The 27,917-nt window shown below is 36.8% G+C and overlaps 1 protein-coding gene and 1 long non-coding RNA gene across 2 annotated transcripts; one reads left to right on the forward strand and one right to left on the reverse strand.

The window, feature by feature from the left end:
* On the forward strand, positions 1 to 27,840 carry LOC124439520 (G-protein-signaling modulator 2-like). Its single transcript, XM_046989761.1, has 14 exons — positions 1 to 701; positions 3,782 to 3,924; positions 5,365 to 5,488; positions 5,985 to 6,100; positions 7,822 to 7,873; positions 8,943 to 9,046; positions 10,258 to 10,366; positions 15,141 to 15,232; positions 17,497 to 17,561; positions 19,407 to 19,450; positions 20,454 to 20,534; positions 24,556 to 24,670; positions 26,196 to 26,287; positions 27,042 to 27,840. Exons 1-14 carry the CDS (start codon positions 339 to 341, stop codon positions 27,249 to 27,251), a joined length of 1,710 nt encoding a protein of 569 aa, XP_046845717.1. The 5' UTR covers positions 1 to 338; the 3' UTR covers positions 27,252 to 27,840.
* LOC124439524 lies at positions 21,378 to 22,726 on the reverse strand. Its single transcript, XR_006946352.1, has 2 exons — positions 22,440 to 22,726; positions 21,378 to 22,157 (listed from the first exon to the last, which is right to left on the reverse strand). It is a non-coding gene; the product is annotated as an uncharacterized LOC124439524 (long non-coding RNA).
* Positions 27,841 to 27,917: the final 77 nt, after the last annotated feature.

The raw sequence follows: 27,917 nt of genomic DNA on the forward strand, positions 1-27,917 counted from the left end.
ATCTTTCAAGTATCAAACTGAGCAGTGTACGTAATTTCGGCGATAAGGACAAGACCTGCCTTTGTTTACCGAGAAGCAAGGGAGTATTCTATATTTCTTGTCGCCATTTATTGCAAACATCGCTTTTCAGCACGAGAAATTCAACAGCCGACCACCAAACGGTCTCATATTACCACGTCGCCATACGTAGAATATTTGTGGTATTTTTTTTAACCGTCTCGTCGTTGACTTGTGACCGACGGGTCGACCTTTCTGTGTATTTGAATCTTGTTAATACTTTAAAACTTGCAACGGAAGAAGGATATTAAAGTTTCACAACGTTCTTCTCGCATGCACAAATGGCTACGCAGGCTTCGTGTTTGGATCTTGCATTGGAAGGGGAACGTTTGTGTAAAGCTGGCGACTGCCAGAACGGAGTTTCTTACTTCGAAGCGGCTATTCAAGTAGGCACGAAGGATTTAAAGACGCTCAGCGCCGTGTACAGTCAACTGGGCAATGCTTATTTCTTCTTACAAGAGTACGAGAAAGCCTTGGACTTTCATCGTCAAGACCTGAGTCTCACCAGAACGCTCGGCGACCAAGAAGGCGAAGCGAAAGCCAGTGGCAATTTAGGAAACACGCTCAAAGTTTTGGGCAAATTTGACGAAGCGGTCGTTTGCTGTATGAGACATCTTGAATTATCGAAAGAAGCTGGCAATAAGGTTTGGTGTTTATCGATTTAAAACATATTGCTTAGTCTCTTTATAGTAGGGTTTGTATAGGATTTTAGCTGCTTGTCAACAAAGTAGAAACCTGAAGTATTGTTCTTTTGACAAGTATGACGGAGAAGCATTGTACAAATCGTGAATTGCACATGATTTACGGTGTGTTTTTGTCGTGTTATTGTTTCATATTCCTAATTTTCGGTAGACTCGAAAGTCTTGACAAATTTCTTGTTTTGTCGAAAGAGAAAGAATATTTTCACCAGCCGAGATATTGTAGCGAAAATTATTTACCCTGGACATATTATTTACTGTTTTTTAAATTGATTGCATCGGAAAAAAGCCATGGAAACGTTTAATTAAAATGTTCAACATGTTTCGGATATTGTTTTAAATGAATGCCCCTCGTCTGCACACTTAATTCGCGTCGTCATTTCACGCTTTAAAAGTGGTTTCGTCAATTTTAGTTAATATGGTTTTGAAGGAAACTAGACAGTTGACGCAAATGAATTAAAAGCATTTGAAAACCCCAGGTTTTCCTGAGATGTAATCTAGGAAACATTAAGATGATTAAATTTTTATAATCAGGACCTGGTTAAACTGTAATGAATGATTCGGAATGACGTATTTCTATGGCATGGCTAGGGCAATTAAACACTGACGGTCATATTTTTTGAAAACTCTTGATTTAGGGAATACTTAAAATTTGCATTTTATGGCAATTGCACATTTATCATAAATTTTACGATTTCTTATGAGCTAATATGTGGATTGAGTGAAACGAATAATAAATGCCTAAAGCCAGTTTAAGTAGTAAATTGATGTATTCATTGTCTTGCTCTCTTCCATTAAGAGAGTGCAGATAGAACTTTATGATGTGCATGGACATTTTCCTGACTAAGCTTACTGCCGTAATTTGCTCATAATATTGATAATGCAATTTTTATTGACATTGGAGAAATTCGGGCAAGATTTGATCTCTGATAGTTGACATCTGTTCCATGTCCATACTCAGAGATAAAACATATTGTTTGCTCAATTCTCAATATTGTGCTTTCAGCATCATGCATCACTTAGAACAATCTCAACTCCATTCATTTTACTATTGACAATGCATAATGACATGGCATTGATGGCTGCCACATATTGCATTGCCATTAACTAAAACCTCTTTGTGAGGTTAATTTTGCTGCAAAGGGTCTGTTAATTGCTCAATAAATGAGTGGGATAGTATTCACATATGCTTGTTTTGCTGCAGGACGCTCCTTTAAATTCAATTGCTTTGTGGGTGATTACAATATGAATATATGAATATTGTTCCACTCACTTATCAAGGTGGCAATGCTGCTGATATTATATCTTAACTCTTAGAATGAACATAGCTATGAATGATAATACACACTCCAGAAAACAGCATCTTGTTAACTCAAGATTTGAGTTAAAACAGCAAGAGACAAGATTCAAAGCAATATTTGAGAAAAAGAAATTTTTTATCTTAACAGTAATCTTTCAAGTTTAGTAGAAATGACTCTATTTGAGTCTATATTAACGAATAGAATCTGATGATGAATTGGTTATAAATTCAAAATATTACTGCTGAAATAAAGGTTGTCTTATTTTTCTTCTCATATATTTGTTGAACATGAACTTTTATTTGGAGCATGCTTCATATTATATTACATAAAATTGTCGGCTGGTAATGGATTGAAGCAATATTTAGAGTTTATTTTAAAACCATTGTCAAGGTAAGTAGCTCTTCCATGGGATTAACTAAAAACACTTTATATAAAGACAAAGAGTGAACTGTGCTCTCTGTGTATGAAAGTCTATCGCTAATTGAACCTGAAAAGATTTCAGTCTGTCACTGCAGAATAATTCTTTAACAAAGTAGCTTATGTGTTGCAAAATAATTTAATCTTAATCCAGTCTTTCTTGGTTACAATAGTATGTAATCATTATCACCACAAGTTTACCTTGCCAAGTTGATCTTTGTGAGAGAAAGCAACATGGGGGGATTAGGTTGTGAAGGAACTTGTTTGCATTTGAGCAGAGAATGAAGGAGAGACTTATTATAACTTTGAATGCATCTTGCTGTTTTGGAAATTCTAGACATCATCCAAATATTGACAAACATGGATTGTTTTCAGAATCCTTATCTTTCATTTAATGACATCACTGGTCTGTAGATTTATCAAAATATGTTCAATCACATGATTGTATCATAATCACTTCGACTGCTTGTTTATTGAAGCGAAGGCATGCACGCATAAATGCTTTAAGGCTTTGTTCTTGCTTGTTTGCTTTGATTTTGATGAGAAGCAGGAATTGTGATTAAAAATGTGGGTGAAAAACATGGAGTTTTGTCGGTCTTAATGCAAGCAAAGATAGGCATATTCAAGCCGAACAGGTCCGTAACTAGAAATTTTTAAGAGAGGCGCACATTTGAGAAAAACGAACTTGTACTCGTTATTTTATTGGCTTTTTAAACGACGATTTTGTTTTGTATGCTGACAATACCCTTGGTTAAACCTGGTTTAACTAGGCACACAAGCTTTAACCAAAACTAAACGCAAAAAAAACACACTGATCGAGTTCAATTGCACGGACACCTTTTTTATTTCTGAATTTCGACTGCAATTTCATTTATTGTTGACCACTTTTTCTGTTGTATTTTTGTATTTTAGAGAAAACGGATCTTATGGAAATATGCGCGGGGGGTGGGTGGTGGTGGTGGTGCACGTGCACCCAGCGCACCCCCTCCGGTTACTGGCTGACCATAACATATTTAATGAGTTATCAAATTTCTGTCTTCCTTGGTGCATTTACTATAGTTGAATATAGTTTTCTTGACCCATGGATATTCTGTGAATTACTGAAATGTAAAAATGGATGAATCTTAGTCCCTTTTAGAAAGTTTGCGATCATCTTGTTTACAAATTACAAGCCAGGGTGATGTTTATTTGGGAGTGATGTCTCTTACATATAGACATCTACACATAGAGGGAGGGGTGCTAGTTGGATCGCTAGTGGTTACCTACGGTACCCATTCACTGTTCTTTTATTTTCTTTTGTTGATGCAGGTTCTTGAGGCAAGAGCTTTATATAACTTGGGAAACATTTATCACGCAAAAGGAAAGCATGCCGGCCGAAGCTTTCATCAAGATCCCGGTAACTTTCCCGAAGAGGTTCGAGTGGCTTTGGAAAAGGCTGCTGAGTTTTACGAGTATGTTAACCTTCTTGTATCTGTTGGCTGTACATGTAGTCTTTAAAGAAACAAAAAATAGACGTTAAGAAATTTTAAAGTCATTTTGCCAAGAATTTTGAAGAATACAAGGCAAACGAAGTCTGTAAGGATCTATAGTCAACATGTTAAAACTGCACGACACTCTGAGACTAAATTTTATAAGCTAAGGGGGGTGGGGGTGGGTATTCTCAACGTTGACTTAGGTTTCAGAGACTACATGTTGCTGAAGCTTGTAAAATATTTTTTGTTACATTCTGCAGTCTGTACATTTTTATTATGATTGGGAGATTTTTGGAAGTGTATTCCGAAAAATATTTATCACAATTGCTTTAGCTTAATTGTTTGGTATATTTGTATTTTGTTGAGGAATTGCACCCGTTCGCACTCCTTTCCTGAATCAGCTCTGATACAAACGTTAGAAATGTTAATTGAAATGCTTTTTAGAAATGTTAGTTTTAAGTTCTCGGCGTTGTTAGAAGACATTCCAATATGTCTGTTTTTATATATACACTTTGTAATGTTTGCGCTCGATTTGTCTATAATGACATACATGTTGGTATCAACCTGTATGATCAGAGTTTATGATTGGTTCAAAGCACAATGAAGCAAAATACGCTCGGTACTCTAGATATATTAGAAAATAACAAATATAAAGAGCGAATAGGTTGTTTTCTTTTCTATATTAGAGACGTTAAGATTTCACGACGCGCGTGACAACGACGCGAGTTTGGCGCGCAAGGCCTGGTGCGAATGCGTATGCGTGTCATTGTTATTTAAGCCATTAAGATTGATTTCCTTTAAGACGCGAACTTGTGAGTTCACTACCTTTACTTTCAAAAAAATGGCCTCCTTCAAAAAAAAACAAGAAATGCTTATAGTTGTTGCGTATGACGCCGCTTTGATAAACGAAGAAGAATTTGCGCTTTTGTATGATGTGTCACGTTCAAAGAATCCAGAATTAGAATATGGCGACTATTCATCTTTTGATTTGGAGGAAATTGATGAAGTTACATGTGCTGTAGACTTTCGTTTTAAGAAACACGAAATTCCTTTGCTGGCTGAAGCGTTAGATTTTCTTCATCGTTTCAAGTGTTGTATTCACCCAATCTGATAGCCATTCGTATACATGACGAAACTTACGCGTCATGTCAAAAATTTAGACAATTCCGGGTAACGTAGCTTCCGTTCCGCCACCTACGTCTTCAGCCGTTACCCGTACGTTAAGTGGCTGGAGAGATTTAAGTTTTGTTTTTCTTTCATTCTGCGCAAGCCACGCACAAGTAAAAGCACGGTCTTCAACGGATTTTTTTCTTCTTCAAGACTTATTTTTTCTGGGGTGTTTTTATTACGTCGGTTGAAGAGCATTTAGCTGGTGCAAAAACGTTTGTAATTTTGATTGCTTTATTTTCTCGTATTTAGAGAAAATCTCAAACTCGTACGAGAGTTGAAGGACCGCCGTGCTCAAGGAAGAGCTTGTGGTAATCTTGGAAACACGCATTATCTATTGGGCAACTTCAGTAAAGCTATACTCTATCACAGAGAGGTACTTTGCATCTTTTTATTTTTGTCATGATGCATTCATAGGTCAACTTTGCTTGAAATGGCCCTTCAACTTCATCAACTACACTCAATTCCCAACAATGGAAAATGCCATTTCGACATGCAATTTTTATTCTATTGGCTAGTACTCGATCATTTCTGATTGTTACGAATTGAAAAACATATCATTGGAAAGCCGAAGAGCTTCTCCGTGTAGTTATGTAAAAATATAAAACGTAAAACACAATATCAAATGTACGATAGCATATTAAATTCCGGTATACTTTTTTATACAAAAACCGTATACAAAAACCGGAACATCTTGACGAGCTTTTTTCAAGTGTAAATTTCAGATTTTTAACCGTGGTCCAATGCCACCAATCACTGCATGCTGCAGCCAATTTAAAGTTTCGGTGTCCTCTCCCTGTTTCTAACTTACATGAAAAAAATTAACACGAATGTCCCACTGTATTGTGAATGATATGTTTTATCTTCCGTAGCGTTTGGTAATTGCTCAAGAATTTTCTGACTCGGCTGCCGAGAGACGCGCATACAGTAACCTTGGAAATGCTTATGTTTTTCAAGGGAAATTCGACCTGGCCACAGACTGCTACAAGTAAGTCAACCATAGGCTTTCATTCGCTTCACATACGCACCTTATGTGTGAAATAGATACAGGATGATCTTATTGTAAGGATGATCTTGTTTGGATTATATTTCGGTTTGCTATTTTACGAATGTCGCCGTGCCATGTTTGACTTAATTGTGAGTTTCTCTTACTTTTACACCATAATTTGGAGAAATTCTTCCCGTTTACTACCAATCACAATTGCTTTTGCTAAATTGCTTGGTACATTGATATTGTATAGGAAAGTTGACCCCCCCCCGTTAACTAGCCAAGGAAAGGAGGGTAGGACACCCCCCGCACCCCCCAGTTAAGGCATCCCTGCCTTAGGTATATGCGAATATGCTTGAACTGTGATTCGAAGAAATAAATAAAACTAGTTTTACTTACGATGACTCTTAAGATTTTAACTCTCAACCATCGGGCTTTTTCACTAGCGTATTCAGCACTTACGTAAACTAGAATTTAATCCACAGCTTTAAACTCACTTTTGGACCGAAAATTTGTTTGTTGTGTGTGATGTTGAAAAAACTCCGGTTTTTCAGCTCTGAACTCCGGCTGTTTTCTAACTCGAATATCTGGTTGTGACTGGTTGAAAGTTACTGTTGAACAGTCTGAGGTGAATTATTAGTAAAAAATTTTTATGTAAAATTAAATTTCCGCACTGCGACTATCAATCATAAATTAGTATGTGTGAACGCAATCTAGCGTCATGTTTTGTCTTGCTTAAAACGTTTTGTTTTCATGCAAGTTCTTCAATTTTAGCCGATAGTTATCGTTCGTTGATACGAAAATGTTTTGATCGGATACGTTTACTAAAGTCTGACAGTATATTGCAGCACAAACAACTGCTGCCGGAATTTTGCCGGAGATGAACAAACTCCGGGGCTCCGGCAGTGAAAAACAGCCGGAGCTCCGGCATAACTTCGGGCTCCGGTACTCCGGTGCTCAACACTAAATCTTAACAGCTGTATGATCTCATTATGTTCGTATTAAGAAAAATGGGTGTAAGTCCTTGTGTGCCGGCGTTCAATTAAGTGTGTTTTGTACACATTTTGTGTTCCTGCAAATCATAAATGTGCTCTTGCAAATGAAAATATTTGTCCTTTAGAAAGAAGAATATGTTCTATTCTTTATGACATAGCAGTAATGCTTTGTTCATTTGGTTTTTGTCAAAAATCCTCCGATTTGCTCTGAAAATGAAGCGGATTCCACGATGAAAATATAAAAAGCATCTTAATTCTTCTTGAATGCTTGAAAGCAGAAAAATTTGGACAAATAACTGCAAATGAGCCGTGAAAGTTAGAGGTGTGACATTGGTGTGAGACTTGCGGAACCATAAGGAAACCAACGGAAACTCGTTGGAAAAAATCAAGGGTTATAATGTGTCTCTGTGTAAAATGTTTTCTTACGTGTCCCAGCAAAGTCCCACTTACATCAAGTCTCTTATTTAGAATTTCTACCCTGCGGCCAGAAGTCACGAATGCTTTGCTTACCCTATAGCATTGAATTTATTTAATTTCTTTATAATGATAGAATATGTATTTAAGTTAAGCACCACATAAATGATTGATGTTTGATCATGTGTATTTCAGAATAAAACGGTTCTGATCCTTTAAGTATTGAATTTATTCAATTTCTTTAAAATGATAGAATATGTACTTAAGTTCGGCACCACATAGATAAATGATTTTTGATCATGTGTATTTCAGAAAGACTGTTGTGATTGCTCAAACATTGGGTGACAGAGCAGTGGAAGCACAGGTATGACCAAAGTTATAAGATTCAATTACGGTATAAACGTCCGCGCCATTTTTGAGGTCAAATTAAACATGTATATCCAGGGCTGGTCATAGAACGCTAATTTGGAGGGGTGTGTTGGTGTGTGTATATTCATACAACCAGTTTTGCCCCGACTGATTTCTGTTGAAAGTGAATCGGCATGTAAGTGAATGAGAAAACACAGCAGAAACTTTGTCTTTCTCCCCGTTTATTGCTCATTATTCGTTGGCTTTTGGAACAAAAATTGCGGACGATTGTCATTTTTACTTCCGATATACCAAGTCTTTCTTACGTCGGGCTCTGGATAATGTACAGTTATTGTGAATTTAAAATTAGCGGTTATAGTGTATTTTGTCTAACGCATGAAACGGCAATGGCTTTAATAGTTGCTATGAATAATCAAAGCATCAAAAATGAACTATTTACAATTAAATTTGCAAAGTCGTGTTCAATGATTGAAATGGTGCACAGGCTTGGATAAAGTATTTCACTTCCCGGATGCAAACTTCGAAAATAAATACTTCGGAGCTGCGAAAATTGTTCGTTGATAACTCTTGAAAACAAGCCTTCACACATCGCAGTCATCGGCTGCCTGCAACTTCCTAAATTGTATTATTTGATTTACTGAGAACGGATTATAATGTAATCCGACTTAATCCGACTTACGTTTTGGTACATCTTTTTTTCAAATCCGCTCTATATTTTTTGAAATGTTTCCTGTGAGATGGTGCGATTCCTGGCAGCATGCAGCAGTGGCGTGTTGGGAACAACTTCTCCGGGAGGGGGGGGCAGTCGGTTATCACTGAAAACGCGCTTTAAAATACAGCACTTCAAAAACGAGAGCTAAAGGCCTGAGTCGAGCACCAAAAGGTGCGAGTCGTGTTTGTGGGATCCAGGGGCATGCTCTTCGGGAAAATGTTTAAATTAAGAAGCTCTAAAATGCCAGCAGTGCTGTCGTCGCTGCCTGACATTTTCCAGTCCCGAATGTGCACTATATAGGGTTGTACGGCAAGACATCTTTCAACTCTCTCATCGTGTTTATTCTTCACAGGCATGCTACAGTTTGGGCAATACTTATACATTGCTAAGTAATTACGAAGAAGCCTGCAGGAATCACTTGAAGCATCTTGAAATCGCCCAAGAACTCGGCGATCGGTAAATATCCTCTTTTTACTATACTAATGAAGTTTTAGGTTATCAAATTGTGTGCTCTTTTAAAACGTTGTGAACATTCGCTTTGAAAGAAGAGACGCAAAGTATCTTTCCTGCTTAAGCTCAATTATGCAATATTCTTTAACAAATTCGTGAAATAAGTGTTTCGCGTGTCAATCTCTTACTATCTAAGAAACAAAAGATTATATTTGCTCGGGCTTATGCAAACCTAGGAGACCTTTGAGAAAATTCGAGAGTTTTCACAAACGTTTCCGATGTTTGCATAAGCCAGTGCAATCACGAAAAGCATCTTTTATTTCTTTTTTAACGCTTTCAATTTTCCTCTGACACGTATTCATGATTAATTTGCAAATTCTTTTTGATTGAATTAATTGATTGACCTCAGATCGGTTTGCACATGGCCACAGGCTAATGCAAACTTAGCTATAGACGAATCGGCGTACGCGTTGTATTGTTTTGATTTTATAAACATAAATGGTCGTTTACTTTAAGAATTTAGCCCAGCATTTTGAAGCGTTACGAAAGATAGGTTATATCCTTAGACGGCTAGCAAGGAAGCACAAGCATTAGGTTTTCAAGGAATTAAAGGTATTAGTCTAACAAGGAGGTGTAAGCATTGGGTTTTCATGACAGTACAAGCATTAGGCCTGCAACAAAATACAAGTACATTTTCTGAATCCTAATTCCCGTATTTCCTGATTCGACATTTAAAACCATTCTGCAATTATACTGTCATGGTTTTTTTTGCAAATTACAAGCAGTAATTACTCAAAAACTAAAACTCATTTCCTGTTGTGTCAGTTGTTTCGTATGAACTTACCAATTAAGGAAAAATTCACGTTTTTTCGACATAAGAATATAAATACATTTTAAGGATGCACTGTAAGAAATTTGTGCATATCAAATTGAACTATTGAATATCTAAACTATCTCCGTAAAATAACCGTTTTGTTGCGCGCATGCGTAAACAATATATTACTCGTCAGATTTCGCGGAAAACAAATATGTGGTTGTTATTTCAAACAAAACATTTTGGCTTGTTGCTGACAAGCAGATGTTCACCGATTCTGAAAACAATATCACTGAACACAACGTTTTGAAGAAATACAAGTAGAAAGAATTTTGTCAGCGTGCAGTTATTTAGTGTTGCGTACGAGCTAATCAAAATGCAATAAGAGTTTTTCTCGTATTAGGATTGGCGAAGGGCGTGCGTGTTGGAGTCTCGGAAACGTAAACACATCGCTTGGCAATCAGGAGATAGCTCTTGAATACGCGACTCGACATCTTGAAATATCTAAAGAGGTGAGTTCATTCCGAGTTCATTTATACTCGGTATCAATACGGTGCAAATATCACTTTACAATGCGAATCGCTGTTTTCATATTGTTTTTAGAATTTAGCAAATTTAAATACTGCTTTGAAAGCATATTAGCTATTGTAAAAATGACATCTTGGCAGTTTTTAAAAGAACTGAAGAATACCAATAATTGAGGTGAATTAAATGTTTTCAAGGATTATGTCCCCAACTTATCTCTGTTTTAAACGTATTTCGCCTCGCCGCTCTTTTATCTTCACTATGAATTTAAGCAGATTTTTAGTTATCATCAAAGCAGACGTGGCACTTGATCAGAAGTCTGCCAATATGCATCGTGTCATTTAATTTATGTTATAATTCTTGGTTTTCAACAGTGCTTTTGGAAACACCAAGTTGTCATTTACCGAGATAAATACGCTCTTCGAGGCAACATTAAACTTTCTGACCACAACCAAGTCACACTTGGTGAGTGGAGCTTTAAAACGACCTCACAATTATTAGTGATGGGCGATACTATCGAAGAGTATCGAAGTGTATCGATATTTTCAAAAGTATCAATACTTTCGATACTGAGCCTGCAATATTTTGCTGTGCCATTTTTATCAAGTCGAGTACTTTGTGACATATGTCCATAATGCACACACAAAGTTGCCATGTGTTCAATAGTAATACATCAAGACATGTGACAACTTTTTATGGATTATGGAATATGTATGAAGGTTTGTGCTGATTTTAGTAATTTGATATTAATAATTGGTTGTTGTTTCCTCTGTTTTAAAAGTGTTAATGAGTTCAAAAATTACAAGTATCGGTATCGACCAAATTTTATGGTATCGTATTGGTATTGTATCGAAAGAAAAAACCTGGTATCGCCCATCACTAACAATTATTCGTACACACAACTTTTAAGGCTATCTTCCACCACTCATTATGCAGAATTTTCAGCGCGTAATGCTGATAACGCACGTGATTAGTAGATGATGTCGTCATTAATTTTTGACTACCAATCACGTCGCAAATTTGACTTTGCGTGCAGAAAATTCCGCCTAGTTGAAAGTCGACCTTTCTCCACCGATTGCTTGAGACCGTGATTTCTATATCGCACTCAGTGAATAGTGCGAACTTTGAGAATACGAAAACCATGACCAACCGACAATTTAAAAAAAGATAGTATAAAACAAATTCCGAAAAAACAAGACATCTTGAGATTGCAAAATATGAATCAAAACAAGACGAGAAGTGAACTGTTTTTAAGAATACGGGTATTTGTTTTACAATTTGCTTAATGTACTAAGGCGAGGCTTTATCTCCTCGATGTCATTTAGACTCTCGTATGGTTGTCAATATGTTTAATGCGCACCTGCTTACGAACTCGGACATGATGTTGATGAATATTATTTTCAATTGCGAGCCTCGCAATGTCTCCAGTTTTCTACCATCGTATTTCACGAGCCCGTCATATTTATCGTGTGTTTTGGAACGCAGTGTTTTTTCCGGGAAATGTTTTGTTATTTTTGAGGCGTGATCCATTGAACTTCCTGTTATAGGCTATGTAGCAACATGATTTAGTCGTATTTTTCTCACCGTACTCTGGTAATATACTTGTGTGCATATGCTTGACAATAATTACATGCAACGGAATAAAAAATTCTACCATGTCTATCCGCATGCGCAGATTGTACGCGGTTGTACTAAGTACGTCGCGACGAAAACTGGTTTTCATTTAAAATATACTTTGGTCCGTATTATCATCTCGAAGTCATTAATTCGTAAGTTGGCGCTCGTCGATGTTTTCTACACTCTTCACCACCCGTGTAAGGTAGGAAACGAACTTTCTCATTAAGTTCCTAGGAAAAATAGCTGTAGTCGAGTAAATATATCAGACATCGAATCCATCTTCTTGAATGACGAGTACATTCAACGCGAATCTTGATGTATTAAGAATAAGAATGTAAATTTAACAACAGCAATATTTATATTTAGAACAGTAAGAACAATTAGAACAAGAATGATGAGTTTAATAGCGGTCAAAATTGTCATTACCTATAAACATAATTGTAATTATATTAATATTACGGCAAGTGTGATTATTTACTCAACCTCCTCCACCATTATCAAAATATTTTCACAGCACATGCAGGAAAACCGCCACTGGAAAAGGAAAACTATTCGTTAAATTTGAAAATACTATCGTTCCGAAATTAATCACCCACGATTTTCGAAGCGTTTGTAACGATTTCGTAGATTTTGACATCATTGAAGTATTTGCCTGTCAAAGATCGCTCGATTGACTTCAAAAGTGTCCAAAAGAAATTGTTCGCTAAAAATTAGTATCTCGCGTCGTAAACGTGTAATTAATCTCGGCTTTTAGATACACACATATGGTACATTTGTTTCAACATTTTGCTAATATTTTCCGGCATGTCAAGGTCAAGTCCTCTGTAGCTGCTTTAACACATGCAAAAGTTTGGTATGATCTATGGTGATAGAACCGGGATGATCTTTTGTTTTTATGTTCTTCAGAGAGAACATAATACTGTTCTGCATGACCTAACTGGAGTACAATATGACGGCTTATGTCCTGAAAATTCTGTCGCCAGAATTTCTTGATATACACGACCATTACTATCAGTTTCGAAAGGGGCCGTAGCAGATTTTTATTTTAAACACGAAAAGTAGTCTGTGAGGTAGCCTACCGCCTATTTAGTCATACCATGCAAAAGCAACGGATTTTTTTTTAGAAAGTGATGAGTAATCAATACGAGTATGACAGCCTAACGTTTCACTTTATAAAGAGGTATTATAAAGAATCGTGGGAAGAGGTTTTTGAGATGACGTCTTTCGTTTTAAAATAACCCGATTTACAACAATTTTTCGGAATGGCTTTATTAAAAGTTGCAATGTGTTGGTCTCCCGTGTTCGTATCGAGAATTCGTTCTCCGCATGGAAAATCTTTGACTACGAAAACTAATAATGATATGAAGCTCAACAGCTCGACTGAACTATGGCGGGCTATTTCACGCGATTTATTTCATAATTGGTTTTGCGTTTTGAAAGTCCGCGGTAATAAACAGTATTCGGTGACCTTTTGCAATCTCAAATTTCGTTTAATTTAAGTTTTTCCGTGAAACAATATTGGCATTCCTTTGTCTCTAGAACATGCTGCTTTTAATCTAGACTGCGCAACAGGATTAGAAGCTCTTCTTCGTGGGATGTGCAGGACTTAACAGCGCGCATCGTTTAACACTTACATAATTCCTAACCCACACGACGCTGCAACGTTTCAGGGCATTAAGATGAAAGCGTGAGCTGTTAAGATAATCACAGATTAGTCATAATACATTACCGGATGTCATTTATAGCATTTCAAACGAAAACAATTTGAAAAGTATTTTTGTTTCCGATAGTACTTGAAAGCTGATACAATATACGTCTCCCAATTTCCGATTTCATTAATCTCACCGATTATTACACTTTCTGTTTGTTGTTCTTGTCTCACAATTGACGAACGGTTTTCATTCACTGTGCATTACGAAACTTCAACTTTGAAAATCTCTCGCGTGTCGTGCGCGTTTCGAGGATAAAATGACACCCGGCGTTATCGAGACAAAGTACGTAGAAGACTGATTGTTTTTAGACTTTCGAGTTCATTGGTAAAGATAACGAGCGAGTGAGCAAAAATCGTATTTTTTTTCAATCATAAATAAGAGCGTGTTTAAATAGTAGAAATTCATTGTTTAGAGGGTCGAACCTGTTTTTGGCCTCCTGCTGTTTTCACCGGCTGTATATAAATGGGGTAAAACTTCTCAGAAAAAACACAACAATTCACGAGAAACAGTGCTTGGATTTGATTTAAACGACCGGTTGCATTCTTTCCATTTTATCAAAACGATCTGTAGTTGAAATACGTGTTCCTAGCTGCGCTTTTCTTTTCGATTCGATGGTCTGATTGACTGGTTTTTCTTGAATTAGAGGCATTTCTACATGAAGTATTATCGCGTGTAATCTACTGTCTGCGTTGGGTTCGGACTACACTAATATGTTTACGAATTTGGGTTCTTTATCGATATCCCGAAATATTGGCGAACACACGGAGCTATTATGAATTATTTGGTTTGAGTTAATATTTTCTTTGCCTATAAAAATGAAATAACTCATGATATTTTTAACGCATCCGATCGTCGATGTAACCGAAAGACGACTTGCCCTTGTCTCGTAACGATTTCAAAAAGATTCCTGATGCAAATGACGTAAAAAAGCTACATATGATTAAGCATTTGAAATAAACGTTTATTTGTCGTTTATTTCAAATATTTAATAAATCTCGCGCTTCCGAGATCATATGGAAGTATAATTCACAACATATGATTACTATTGTTAAAATTTCATTGCGATACTTTCACCAAAATGCATCACATAGTCTATGTAATTGTCCAACCAGCTTCGTTCGTGTTGATTTATCGTCGTGAATTTATTTGCTTTCCTAAGATTCGAAACAAGATTCTCTTGCATCTACTGTTTTTTGAAACTCGTCCCATGTTGTGTATCAGCTTAGTGATTTAAGAAGCTTTTATCATGCAAGACTCATTCTTTATCCCACAAACACTTGTCCCGAACCACTTTGTTCCACGAGGTCTTTACGCGACACGCGCGCGCCATAATATCTTGTCATTGAATAACATTAGGGTCGAACGCTGCTCACATACCCGTATGCTTGTCGTGTCAGTATATTTGTTTATCTAAAAGACGTTTTGTGTGTAGGTTGGAGATCGTGCTGGCCAAATTACGGCACAGATGAACATAGCGGACCTGAAGACTTTGCTAAATTCGCACGAACAGCAAGCTTTTGACAGGTACGTCGCCGTCATCTGGCGTCTTGAAATCGTTGATGTGTTATTGCATATTGCGTGCTATCGCCGGCTACGAGCGACTTTATCTGTTCGAATCTGTACGTGTTCGGTGTTTGGTATCTGAATTGATTTGTGTGCTGTGTACGAGCGAATGGAAATTAAATTCGTCTTCGTTTACGAAAACATCGAATTTGAAATGCGGCCATAGTGTTGTCTGTTATAAAAGTTTCTTTGTTAGTCCACTTTTTATATGCACAGTCGCATTTTTTACATTTTGAGCTGTTGCTACGCGCGTATTGGCTTGATTTTAAGGAGCAAGCCCACTTAACGATTATATATGGAAATAGTTAAGAAAAACATTCAACGCGAAGACGTGGCAACTTTTGCTGGCTTTTTCGTATAATATACTTTGACCGTTCCCAATGGTTCCCAATTACTGTGGTATATGTTCAAAATATTTGTTGAACGTTTCTCTGGTAGTCCCTTGTGAACTTTAGGATTTCATACGTTTTTTCTCGTGCTGTATCATCACAAAACTTACGGTAGGAACAGCGTTATTTCGTACGTATAAGTCGAAGCTTTATATATTCGATACTATCAGTTAAACTCAGTGAAGTGTTGTGTAACATATATGCGCTTTTGTGACTCTCATAGATGATTTCGTTGCTATTCTTTCGAAGCGTGTTTTTTGCGATAGTTTTGTTTTGAAGTGAAACCAGTGAACCCAAACGGTGAACGCGCAAAGTTGCTCATTTTCGTAACGCTCACACGCGGAAAACATGCCGTGCACCCTTGATGCTCGATTTGACCTTTTAGTGTAAGGGAAATTGTTTTTCTGCTGCTGCTGCAATGAAGCGTTATTGCTACGATAACCTTATACACGCGAAATATGTGCAAAACACGCAGGCGGTCTTTTCAATTAAGAAGAAACACAAAATGACATTGCGTTCGCAGCTTTTTGCATTCTTTTGTAACACTGCAACAACTTTGATGCTCGACGTAATTTTAAATGCGGTAATTTTTTGTGTCAAAGTGCTACCTGCTTGTGATTTCCCATGTCCCGTTATTTCCCAAATTAATCGATTATTATGCGATAAAGTTTATTCACGTATGTATTTAGCCATTTGGTCGCCAATGTATCTGTTGATATTTGAGGTAATGACAATATACCGCTATAGGCTATATGATCACCTTCTGTGTGGTGTAATTTGCGATTGTATTATCTAATCGGTTGTCGTGTTCTCTGTTTGTATTTCCGGCTGTGATATTCACTTGTTTGGACTTTGTTTTGTCGACATAGTTGCTAGACATTTGATTTCTATTTTGATGATTTATCAACATTTTGCGCATGTCAGTGTGAATGCACGATGCGCGATTGTTGGAGAAGCGATATGAAATAGAAAATGGACAAATTGTACGTGTTTCCATCAGTTGAAATGGTTGGGGGGAAATTCAATGCTACAAAGTAAAAACCGTCACGGATAAGCGGCACCATCCAGTCCGCGAAGATTATTGGACTACTTCACTGTTAGTGAATCATCACGTAGAATCAGTGCATGCGCGAGCTCGCGATTCTTATTTGTATATGGTCAGCGGCCATTTCAACTGAGTCTCCAACTCCCAACAGTACAATGAATCATCTCAATGAAGAAAATAGAAAACATTTACATACTTCTAAAATGTTCAATGCTTGGTCAGTAGAAGAAGTAGGATCCGGCTGAAATGAATATTTAAATGTAAACGAATTTGATCAATTAATTTGAGTCACGTCTGACCGATGTGAGATTGGGTCATAACCTATATCTAACCGCTCATCTAATTTAACACATTCATTATTTATTATGCGTTGGGCTTAAAATAATCTCTTTAGCGCGTATAAATGAATGGTCAGGTGGAAATTTTGAATTTTGCGTAAGATGATACCATCTATATTGTTAAAATAGTGATGATGAAAGCATGCTCATCGGCAATCCATTTTGTTTGTCAACACTACGTAGGATCATGTTCGTGGGAACCTCCGTCTATAGAGCTAATCTCATATCCTTGTTTTGAGGAGGTGAAAAGGATTTTGTGAATTTTGCCTATTTTATCTTGTCATCATTGCACGTTATAATACTCCTGTCGTTTAACTGTTTAACGGGAAAATTATTAAAGCAATAGATGGACAGGCTGCTGCCTGTACGGAGGAATTCCGTCATTTATTATGTGAACGTTCGGTCTCTTAACGATCATAAAGTGAATTATTTTTGCTTCTTTGTTTTGAACAGGAGAAGCGTTTCATTCACATCTGGAGAGACGTCAAGCTCCAGTGATTCAACGACACATCAAAAAGGTTTGTGAACAATGCCGTCTTTGTGGTCAAAGGAAATTTGGTCTCCCTATCCCCTCCCTTCCATTGCAAGGTTTTCATGCATACACAGTGTGTTTGTCGATGAACACATTCCATCACATATATATGCTTTCATCTCCCGCCTTATGAGTTACCATAAATACTAAACCTTTATATGCCACTTGCTTTGTCCACTCCCAAAAGGCACGCACTCCCCTCTCCTCAAAAGGCATGCATTCTCCTTACCCAAAAGGCTTGCAATCCCTCCCAAAAGGCATGCACTCCCTTCCCCTCAAAAGTCAGGCCTTCTCCTTACCTAAAAGGTATGCAATCCCTCCGAAAAGAATGCACTCCCCTCCCCTCAAAATTCATGCATTCTCCTTACCTAAAAGGCATGCACTCCCCTCCCCTCAAAATTCATGCATTCTCCTTACCTAAAAGGTATGCAATCCCTCCCAAAGGCACGCACTCCCCTCCCCTCAAAAGGCATGCATTCTCCTTACCCAAAAGGCATGCAATCCCTCCCAAAATGTATGCATCTTTTACCCCAAAACACATGCACTCCCCTCCATGATGCGATGCTTTTTATTCGTATATAAAATACTCTATCAAATTTCAGAGTTCGACATCAATAAGATCATAACATGTGCATTCTTTTAGCATATTTTAAGTATTTTCTTTTATATATTTAACTGGTGGAGTGGATAAATGGCACATTCACTAACTAGAATCAAAAGCATTCAATCAAGAACAATGTGATATGAAGCTCTTAAGCTATTTTGATACAGCTTATATTCAATGACCTAGAACCCAATCTATTAGATATCTGACTCGGCCGAAATTGTATAGTAACGAGTGAGGCAAGCTGCCATCTTGAAAGGCGGCAAAACTGACTGTATTTATGATTATTATCTGCTTTTCCTGAGTTGATATGATGTCACAAAGTTGATAGTCTAGGTTTAATGCTTGAAATGTTTGATAGGATGAGTTTTTTAAACTTTTTTTAACTTATTTTTCATTTTGAGTTTTGCTTTTTGCCACCTTTCAAGATGGCGTCACCTTGACACGGTAGTTAGACATTTAGAGAATTGGATTCGAAATCATTGCTTCTATTTCATTCGTTTCAAGTAAAACAATGGATGAACTCAGCAAATAATGCTCTGAAGAATTGGCTCTAAAATGTGCGAGCTGGTTTATTTGTCTAACTATAGTCCATTATTATTCTATTATATTTGTTTTGACAAATACTCTCTGTTGATTATAAACATCATTTGGGGGACAGATATAGATGATATTGATAAATAATTTTGTTCTCCTCCAATAACTTTGAATTAAAATTGCCAAAAAATTAATAAGGAATTGAATAACTACTGCGTCGAACGTTTGACAACGGATTTGCGTTGGTGCTCTAGGTAATGGAATATGCGTACTTATTGTATTCATAATTTCATAAAAGCAGTATATATATTAAGCATTTCAAGTGTACGACAACTTTCTTTAAGGGAAACAATTTCAATTTTCACTTTCGATTTTCAGTTTCATTTCAGTTCTACGTTGAAATCCATTTCTTCCGCTCAATGCGTTTTCTTTAATGCTGTATGTTTCCTTTCATGCGCCTTGTTTTTCAAGTTGCGTCAAGACAGAGCAATTGCCAAATGTATGATTTGGGGAAACATTGATAAGCTAACTGATGCTGATTTGTCAGTTGCATATGCATGGCGTAAGGCATGATTTAGAAATCGTGTCATTGATCATTCATTCTTAAAAATTTCACCCCGTACAAATAGCTGTTCCTGGACATCGAGTATTCAATGGCTAACTTAAAACGACGCTTTTGTTTTTTTGCAGAAAACAAGCCGAGACATCTGAAAAGCGATTCGAAAACAGCCGAGGTATGTGGGGGTTTTTTAGTTTTAGTCGTTTAAAATTGAGGATGTTGATTGAACCACCACGTCAGATTGATCACACAAAATTTTGTTGAAGAATGGTATTAATACAGAAATGACGAGTTAACGGCGTTACTTGCTATAGTCAATATCTTGTTGAGTGTGCTCAACTTAGGCATTCCGACAGTACTCCTTCGTAAATATCTTGGCCAGTAAAGTTTAACTCACTGCGAAAGAGAATTAAAAGTTTGAGAACTTCAATGCAGTGATTGGTGTTCAACTACCCGCGTATTTTACATATGTCGTTTCATGTAAAAAAATCGCCCGTAGAATCGGGCTTCTACGACGGCCTGACCTTTTTCGGGCGCACAGACCTGGTGATTTTCTTTGATTTTTTAATGACGCGATTTTTTTAATAATTTAAACTAAAATTCGACTGCGTTGTGGTTAACGCATCGGGCTGTTTTGTAATATTAATCGCGAAAAACATTGATGCACACACGAAAAGCATGGGTGCAAACACGAAAAACATCTTTTATTTCTTTTATAAAATTACAATAACACGAAACAGATAAATTTATTTTCCCTCCAACCATGCATTCATGATTGATTTTCGAATTTCTCTTTGATTGATTTGACAGGCTAATACAAACTTAGAACAATCAGCGCATGCGTTTTATTGTTTTTGCTTTATAATGATGTATAAGATTTCGATTATTTAACCTAAAAACGTTAGATTGATATTTACATGGACCATGAAAAACGTGCATACGACAGTAGCGTAGCCTGATGGATAATTGGAGGGGGGGAGTGGACGATATTCATATTTACGTATGTTCTGCCATGTTAGGGTTTTATGAAATCCATCGTTTTCTGCGGAATATAAAATGAATAAATGAATATTGCCCTAGCCCAAATATTATATGCTAGCTACGCCACTGGTATACGATAGAGTATTTGATGCGTTTTCAATTACATCAAGTCAATTTTTTCGTCATTACCATCGTAGGTGCCGGTCGTTACTCGTAGATCAAAATCGACAACAGACCCTTCTCAAGTGCTTGTAGAAATGCCTACGAACGTCAATCAGGTTTGTTGTATATGCATATATATACACACTGTTCTGTCGCTTATATCTCTTTGTGTAACTTATTTAAGAAATAGAAGATGTTCAATATGTATACACAGTCTCATGAAAACCGAGGAGATCTTTTGGGAGAACTCGAGTGCAGATCAGTGCAAGCCCGAGACCGAAGGTCGAGGGTTGCACCTGCTCGAGAGTTCTCACAAACTTCTCTGAGGTTTGCATAAGCCAGTGCAAACACGAAAAACATCTTCATTACTTTTATAGAATAATAATATATAGCGAAACAGACAAATTGAAAACAACAGTTTCAATTTTTCTTTGAACACGTATTCATGATTGATTTGTAAATGCTCTTTGATTGAATGATCGATCGATTCAATTGGTTGGGCTCAGATTGTTTTGCACAGGCTAACGCTAACACAGCTCTAGACCAATCAGCGCACGCGTTTCGTTGTTTTTTTTGTTTCAGTATTGAGCACTTTTGCTCTGCAGGGGCCGGTTACACGAAGACTGGATAGCGTTATCCATTGGATAGTAAAATTTTCAAACTTGTAGAAAAGGTGTTTATATTTTCCTTACGACATAGAAATTGTTGTAATCTTGGAAGCAATATTTTCTTTTAGTGAATGCTCATTTTAAATCCTATATTTTCTCTTTTAAGAGATTTTTTAAATGTTCAAAAAAATTTGCTATTCAGTGGATCGCGCTTTTCCGTGTTCGTGCAACCGGCCATGAAAAGAAAAATCGTTTACGGTGTAGATAACGCGCAGTGAAGTTACCACCGTGAACATGGGCAGAGAGAGGGAGATATTGCTCGATTTTTGTTTTTTGTTTAACAGAAGTGAGTTAGTGTACAGAGAATGATTTAATGATCGGACTTTATGCAACATAGCTATGAAATGGCACGAACAGTTACACAGATGTATCTTTATTAATGTTACATTACTCAACGACATTCTCTACTCGGTATGCACAGGTATTTCACAACCAGGCACAAAAGACGGTCGGATATTGTTCCCTTAATTTATTCATCAATCAATGGAAATTTCGCTTCAATACAATTCATTTTTTCTTCTTTCCTACATTTCACTTCTCTTGTATAAATCGTTCAAAAACAAGCACTTCGCTGTCATTTTCAGCACGTTTATCGTTGATTTTTCTACTCTGCATTATTCCACATTACTTTCAAGTGCTTTTGCGTCGCTTTCTTTTCTGTTCGTTTTGAGTGACGTAACGTCTACATTCAATGATCGCATTGCAGAAATTCCAACCCTCTCGATTTGATCTCTGGACTCTTAACTTTCCAGATATTACGTTCAAACGTCTGGCATCGATGTCTTTCAGGCACTCGTTGAGATCTTGAATCGTGGGATCAAAAAACGACGCAGGAACTTTTTGACAAATTTCATGGCTTCATATCTTACTACATTTTCATATCTTACTAATTTTTCCTGGTTTCATTCATGAAGTTTCTTAATGCTGATCCTTTGCGAGGTTGGACGGCATGTTGCAACGTTGGTCATCCATTCTTTTGGACTGATAGAAAATTATCCTTTCGAAGAGTCGATTCTCGTCTGCTTTTTTAATAACTTCGCTATCACATCTTTGATCGTTGAGACGATGTTGCTGTAGGGAAAAATATATTTTCTGTTAGCAAAAAATGTAATTAAATTTTATAAAGCGCATAATAACGCATTACCTCTACGATTATTTATGCATTGCATATATAGCCTTAGATGTAGTCTAAAAATTTCGATCATTGACTTAGCCGTCATATTCAAGACGCAGATTCAAGACGAAAATAGCAAACATCACACAAGCATTGCACCAGTTTCTTCCATTTGCATTTATTGTAATAATTTCAACGGAACTGGTATGCACATACACAGGATGAAATTATATACTAACTTGTGATTTTTGAATAAGCGCAAACATTTCTTTTGCGTTTTTTTCATTTGTGTGAAAAAAATCAACTTTGCTCAGGACGCGATTTGCAATCGATACCAGAATTGATTTCGTTGAAGTGACATCTCTCGCATATTGGTAAGGTTTTCCCATTTCTTCGCTTTACAAAAACTGTCACAGCTTCTCGTGAATTGAAAGAAGATGTGAATACATCATGCTTTTATACAAAGTACTCACGTGTAAAATCGCGAACAGTTCATTATTATTTGTTTGCAAGTGCGAAGAATGTTTTTGACTTATTGTGATTTGGTGTGGTTGATGATAACACGAATGATGTTATAGAGGTTTTCATATGCATGTGAGCCAAACACGTGAATATATCTCACAAATTGCTTATGCCATCGTAATATACGTGCTTTTTATCCGAAAGCCCGACTCGTGCAAAATACTCCTGTAGAAAATCTTGGTTCAAGATTTTTTGCTCAGATGGGAGTTGAAATCTTGTCTTAGCCAAATTCTTTTTAATGTGTTTAAAATGCGGTCAGAATTGATTCTGGGAATTCATAAATGATAAGAGACTGTTCGAATACTTTTAATTCAGCATTGTGTATGCAGCTGTTGTCTATTTGCTATTTTTTTAATGAATTTTGGGAAATGCTTACGACTTTAATTCATTTTTCCATTCATTTTGACGTACTTAGCTACTTTTGCAATTGAACAATTAGCTTAGCCGTTATTTAAATCATTAAATGAGTTGAAAATTTCGTTGACTTGACGAAAATAGATTAACTGTAAATTAACATTGTATCAGGTCTTTTGTCGCCATAGCAACATTGTTTGCCTTCGGTCAAAAGTCAAAACAATAAAATGTATCACCCAATACACATAGCTACTTGTACAAATTTTGTTACATTTCATGTTGCCCAATAATTGAAAGAGCTGCGTAGGTTTTTTTTATCGTAGAAGATCTCTTAAGCTTGTATAAATACGTGCTGTCTTCGTTTCAATTTAAAAAACGTTTCAAAATCACGTTACGAAATATGTTACATCATTAGCGAACGATTATTCAATCAAAAAAGCAGATGCGATGCCAAATGCATACACGATGCCAAACGATGTTGCTATTTTCGGGAAGACAAAACAAGAGATAATTGACAAACTTTGTTCTTTTTCATGGATGTACAGCGTTGATAATTGTTAAAATTTGTTCTTTTTTATGCATGTGCAGCTTTGATAATTGTTAAACTTTTTCGTGTTGTGTAAATGACGAACAAAGACGAGGCGTTTTTGCTTTAAAAAAGGTTTTGTCGCGAAATATTTTGCATTCACTGCGTTTTTTCTTCTCGCATTTCATTTCGTTGCATGGTTTTGTAACATAAACCTTTTCAAATGACCCTTTCACGGAATTAAAAGAAATGCGGAAATGCCTAATTTAAAAATTCAAAAGTTACGTATAATTATCAGTCGTATAGATGAGTCGCTGTCTGCGAGATAGAGAGCCGAATACTGTCTACATGCAGGAAGTTATGTAAGATCATATATGCATACTACTGCTGATTAATTTCTGAAACTGTTACATAACATCTCTATAGTTATACTCTAAAGGAGTGCGTACACGGCATAAGTAAAATAGCTTGTACTGTTTAATCATGCATACAACGCTGACGAAAATACCTCAATTTTTCTAATGACATCGACTGTCTGTCACCCTGATTTCTTGCTTGCTATATGTTTTTCAAAGGTGTTGATGCATGATCAGCTAATGACTTAGCTTCACGTCGTTCGTTACTGAAAATAACGTATAAAATTTAAATAAAAGTGCACATCTGACTGGACATTTAAAAAATGTTTTGCAGTCAACCTTTACCTTTAGCATTGTTGAATACAAAGTTAGGGTAAAGGAGTGCGGAGACCGTTTTCGTAGTGCCGTGTTGCAAAATTTAGCTGCACCTTTTTGTCGCATCCCGCAATGCGAAGCTTGAGTTTAAATTTAAGCAGTGAAATGCTTTGAAATCTTAATAGTATATGACAAGTGTACAGCAACACATTCCCTTTCAATTGCCAGATATGATAAATATGTGTGAAAAAGCTGCTAAAGACTTTAATATTTTTTATATAGACGAGCAGCGTACATGTCCTTGATGACAACTTTTTCGAACTTCTTTCGCGGTGTCAAGGCAACCGTATGGAAGAGCAACGCGCCGAGATGCCGAATTCCAAAAACAAGAATGGAGGTTTGTATTACAAATTTGGGTCGTGAAACATCCCGACTATATTTCTATGTCTGAGAACGACAAAGGCGCATTCACCTAACTTCGTCGGCAATTGATCGGCATTCAACCAATCGCAACTTTTCCTGAGTTTGTCAGCTAAAAGCTTCGTGTGCTGCGAGCGAGTTAAAACAGACATATCTATGATATTATTAATTGTATTGTCCGTCATATCCTCAATTGTCTATAAACTAGCTATTTCTTTACATTTAGCTAAGATTTTTGGTGGGATCTTTCGAGTGCATTGAAAATTCAATCGTTAGAATTTACACAGCCGACGTAAACGATTATGTGGACGTTTCGTCATTTACTTCGCCCGCCCCCCCCCTCCTGCTCCTTTCGATTGTTTCATCGATAATATCGGATGACTCAATCTTGCGTAACTTAAGATTTTGGCATGATTTTTTCCTTAGCCTTCTCCTCCCCTACTCCGTTATTTTATTTTCCACAGCTGCCATTGCTGACTGTTATAGAGATTTTATCGAATGATCGAACCTTACGTAACTTAGGGTTTTGATACAATTTTTCCTTTGCCGCTTTTAAAACTATGTTTCTACATTTTTCTCTGCTGTTACAGCTGCGTTTGACTATTTTTGACATCATGTCCCATGACTGAATCGTACCTATAACTTAATTGCTTAATGCGGAATTGAATTTAGTGCTAGGGAGAGGATCGCTAGAAACTCAGGTTTCTTTGAGATATAATAATAATAATAATAGCTAATCTTTATTGAGGATGCCAACATCACTAAAAAGTGGTTTACAGAGGGGTCCTCTAAAATATGTTACGTCACTTAGAATATGGGGAAGTTTGTCGGTGAAATTCTTTGCTGGGGAGGGGATCGCTTGAAACTCAGGTTTCTATGAGATATGTTACGTCACTAAGAATATGGGGAAGTTTGTCGGTGAAATTCTTTGCTGGGGAGGGGATCGTGATTTGTGCCGGAAACATTTGTCTCCGACACTACAGTTTCAAAATAAGGATGACTGATGCAAGCATTAATGGGATATCGATTCATATGTATATATACATAGGCTGAAACTTGTTGTGCGATACAGATGTTTTACTGGTATATTGTAATATTTTTATAACATCATGCAAACCACAGTGAGGAAGAGTTTGAGTCTTGCAATGGAATAATTTCCACAGATGCTTATATATGTTTACATCACAGACCTTGTATGTGGATCATTGAACATGCGACTATCTAATTTAACAATATGCACTTTCATCTGACATCTGCTTTCTGTTCAATTCGACTAAATTTAGCATGTACGCAACGTGTTGGTGGGAACCATAGAGGCTAAAAGTTGTGCTTAATGAAATCCATATGTGCACGAATGTTCGCACGAATTTATTTTAACATTTTGATTGCGTCTTTCGATATCGACTCAACCCGTGGGAACGTTAAAATGTATTGGCGGCGGGGATTCTAGCGCCGCGTTTCTTGTCGAACGTGTCGTTTATCTGCAGAATTTTTGTTTTCAGTACGTACGAATAAGTTAAGAAGAAGCATTAAGGGTCGAAAGGTGAATTCGATGACGCAAGAAGAAATGTTTGATATGATCGTCAAATCACAGGTATGATCATCACAGGGCAAAAGTATGAAAATCAAGTGATAATGAAATTATGAAACGGATTGTTTCTCTCAAGACTGCCCCCACCTATTTAGTCTGATAGGAAAGTCGTCCGTGGAATGTAGACATGTCACTTTTTTATGCCTAAAAATTGCTCAGGTCATACTATGTTTGTAGAAAAATGTTTGGACATTGGCTTCTTGATTTATTAAAATGAAAAGACTTATCAATAAACATGAAAACAGTATAATCTGAAACCCCGAAAATTTCTCCGAATTAACCTGTTTGTACGTCTTCAAACCAACTTTGCTGACTTTCTGGTACTCACTACTCATTGCAAATTGTATCATCACTAGCTTCTTGCAAATATTGACGCCTTATGAGAATGAAGAAACATTACTCGAGTGATCGTAGATTAATTATTTAGTTGTTGCTGCGCGGTCTTGTGTATATTATACATCGAAATTATTATACAGTATCTGTATATGTTGAAATGTCAATGCCATGAAACTTGGTGTATAGGGATAATTATGCGTCCAGCAAGAAAAGTTACTGAGCTCAGTGAGGGCCTTGGGAGACAAGAGCACAACTACCTCACGGCAAACAAGTTTTTGTTGCGTTATCTTTAATGAAAATAAACAGCGAAAAGCACCGCGTTTTATGATGGAATTTGTTTGCATAAGAAATACCATTTTTTCGTTGAAATATTTGATTTCAAATCACTTGAACAATAATTTTTAATGAAATTTCTCTTAAGGAGTCGCGTATCGACGACCAACGATGTGATCCCGATCTTGTGCAACAAGCCCCGACAGTTCCAGACGAGGATTTCTTCGGATTAATCATGCGCCTTCAATCTAATCGTATCGACGAACAGCGGTGTAGTCTACCCGAGAATAGGCGTAATCAGAACATAGCAAAAGACAAGGGGACACAGTCGGAATATCGAAAAGAATCGCAACTGTGATGAAAGAAACGCATGTTCGGACAATTTAGTGAAATGAGCATTTTAACATATGTGTAGTTATGTTTGCGGTACTTATCTTATTGTTCGCTCTAGTGCATTTAATGCATTTATGGATATTACCAACGGAAGAGTTATTTTAATGTGATTTTTACCGAGCGCGGATACTTATTTTAAAGTGCGCGTTCCATGATCTGATGACTGTTCCTTGATAAAGAAAAGCCGGGCGCTGCTCAGACAGCAATCTATCTCACAAAAATTATGTCGGGAAAGCAGGAAAATCTCAGGTCAAAACTACTTTACGACCTTTATTTTACTCTTGCATCGTTCTTTTGAAGGATCATGTCCGTGTACTTTTCTTTAAAACCGAGTTCTTTACTGTCCGTAGATTTCTCCGTAATCCAGGCCAAAAGCAGGCAATTTTAGCGTTCCGTTTTATTTCAATTTATTATCTATAAACATATGTGTATATATTCATTGCTTTTTTGTGTACATAATCTTATACGGGTCAATTCCACTGAACTGTATGGAAATTGCATCACTTCCAGGCTCAGCGTTTCTAGTTTGAATACATTTTATCAGGTATCAATGACATTGTTCTTGTCAGTTCAATATACTTCCTTCTAACGCAAACCTTTTTTTACTTAAACTGGCTAATCCCAAGACAGG

Source organism: Xenia sp. Carnegie-2017, unplaced genomic scaffold (assembly GCF_021976095.1).
Source record: "Xenia sp. Carnegie-2017 unplaced genomic scaffold, XeniaSp_v1 HiC_scaffold_19, whole genome shotgun sequence".
Lineage (NCBI taxonomy): Eukaryota > Metazoa > Cnidaria > Anthozoa > Malacalcyonacea > Xeniidae > Xenia > Xenia sp. Carnegie-2017.

Coding starts and splice junctions, on each gene's coding strand:
- LOC124439520 (XM_046989761.1), top strand. CDS start 339: ATGGCTACGCAGGCTTCGTGTTTGGATCTTGCATTGGAAGGGGAACGT. Junction 10,367..15,140: donor ATCTTGAAATATCTAAAGAG/GTGAGTTCATTC, acceptor TTTTGTGTGTAG/GTTGGAGATCGTGCTGGCCA. Junction 15,233..17,496: donor GAACAGCAAGCTTTTGACAG/GTACGTCGCCGT, acceptor TGTTTTGAACAG/GAGAAGCGTTTCATTCACAT.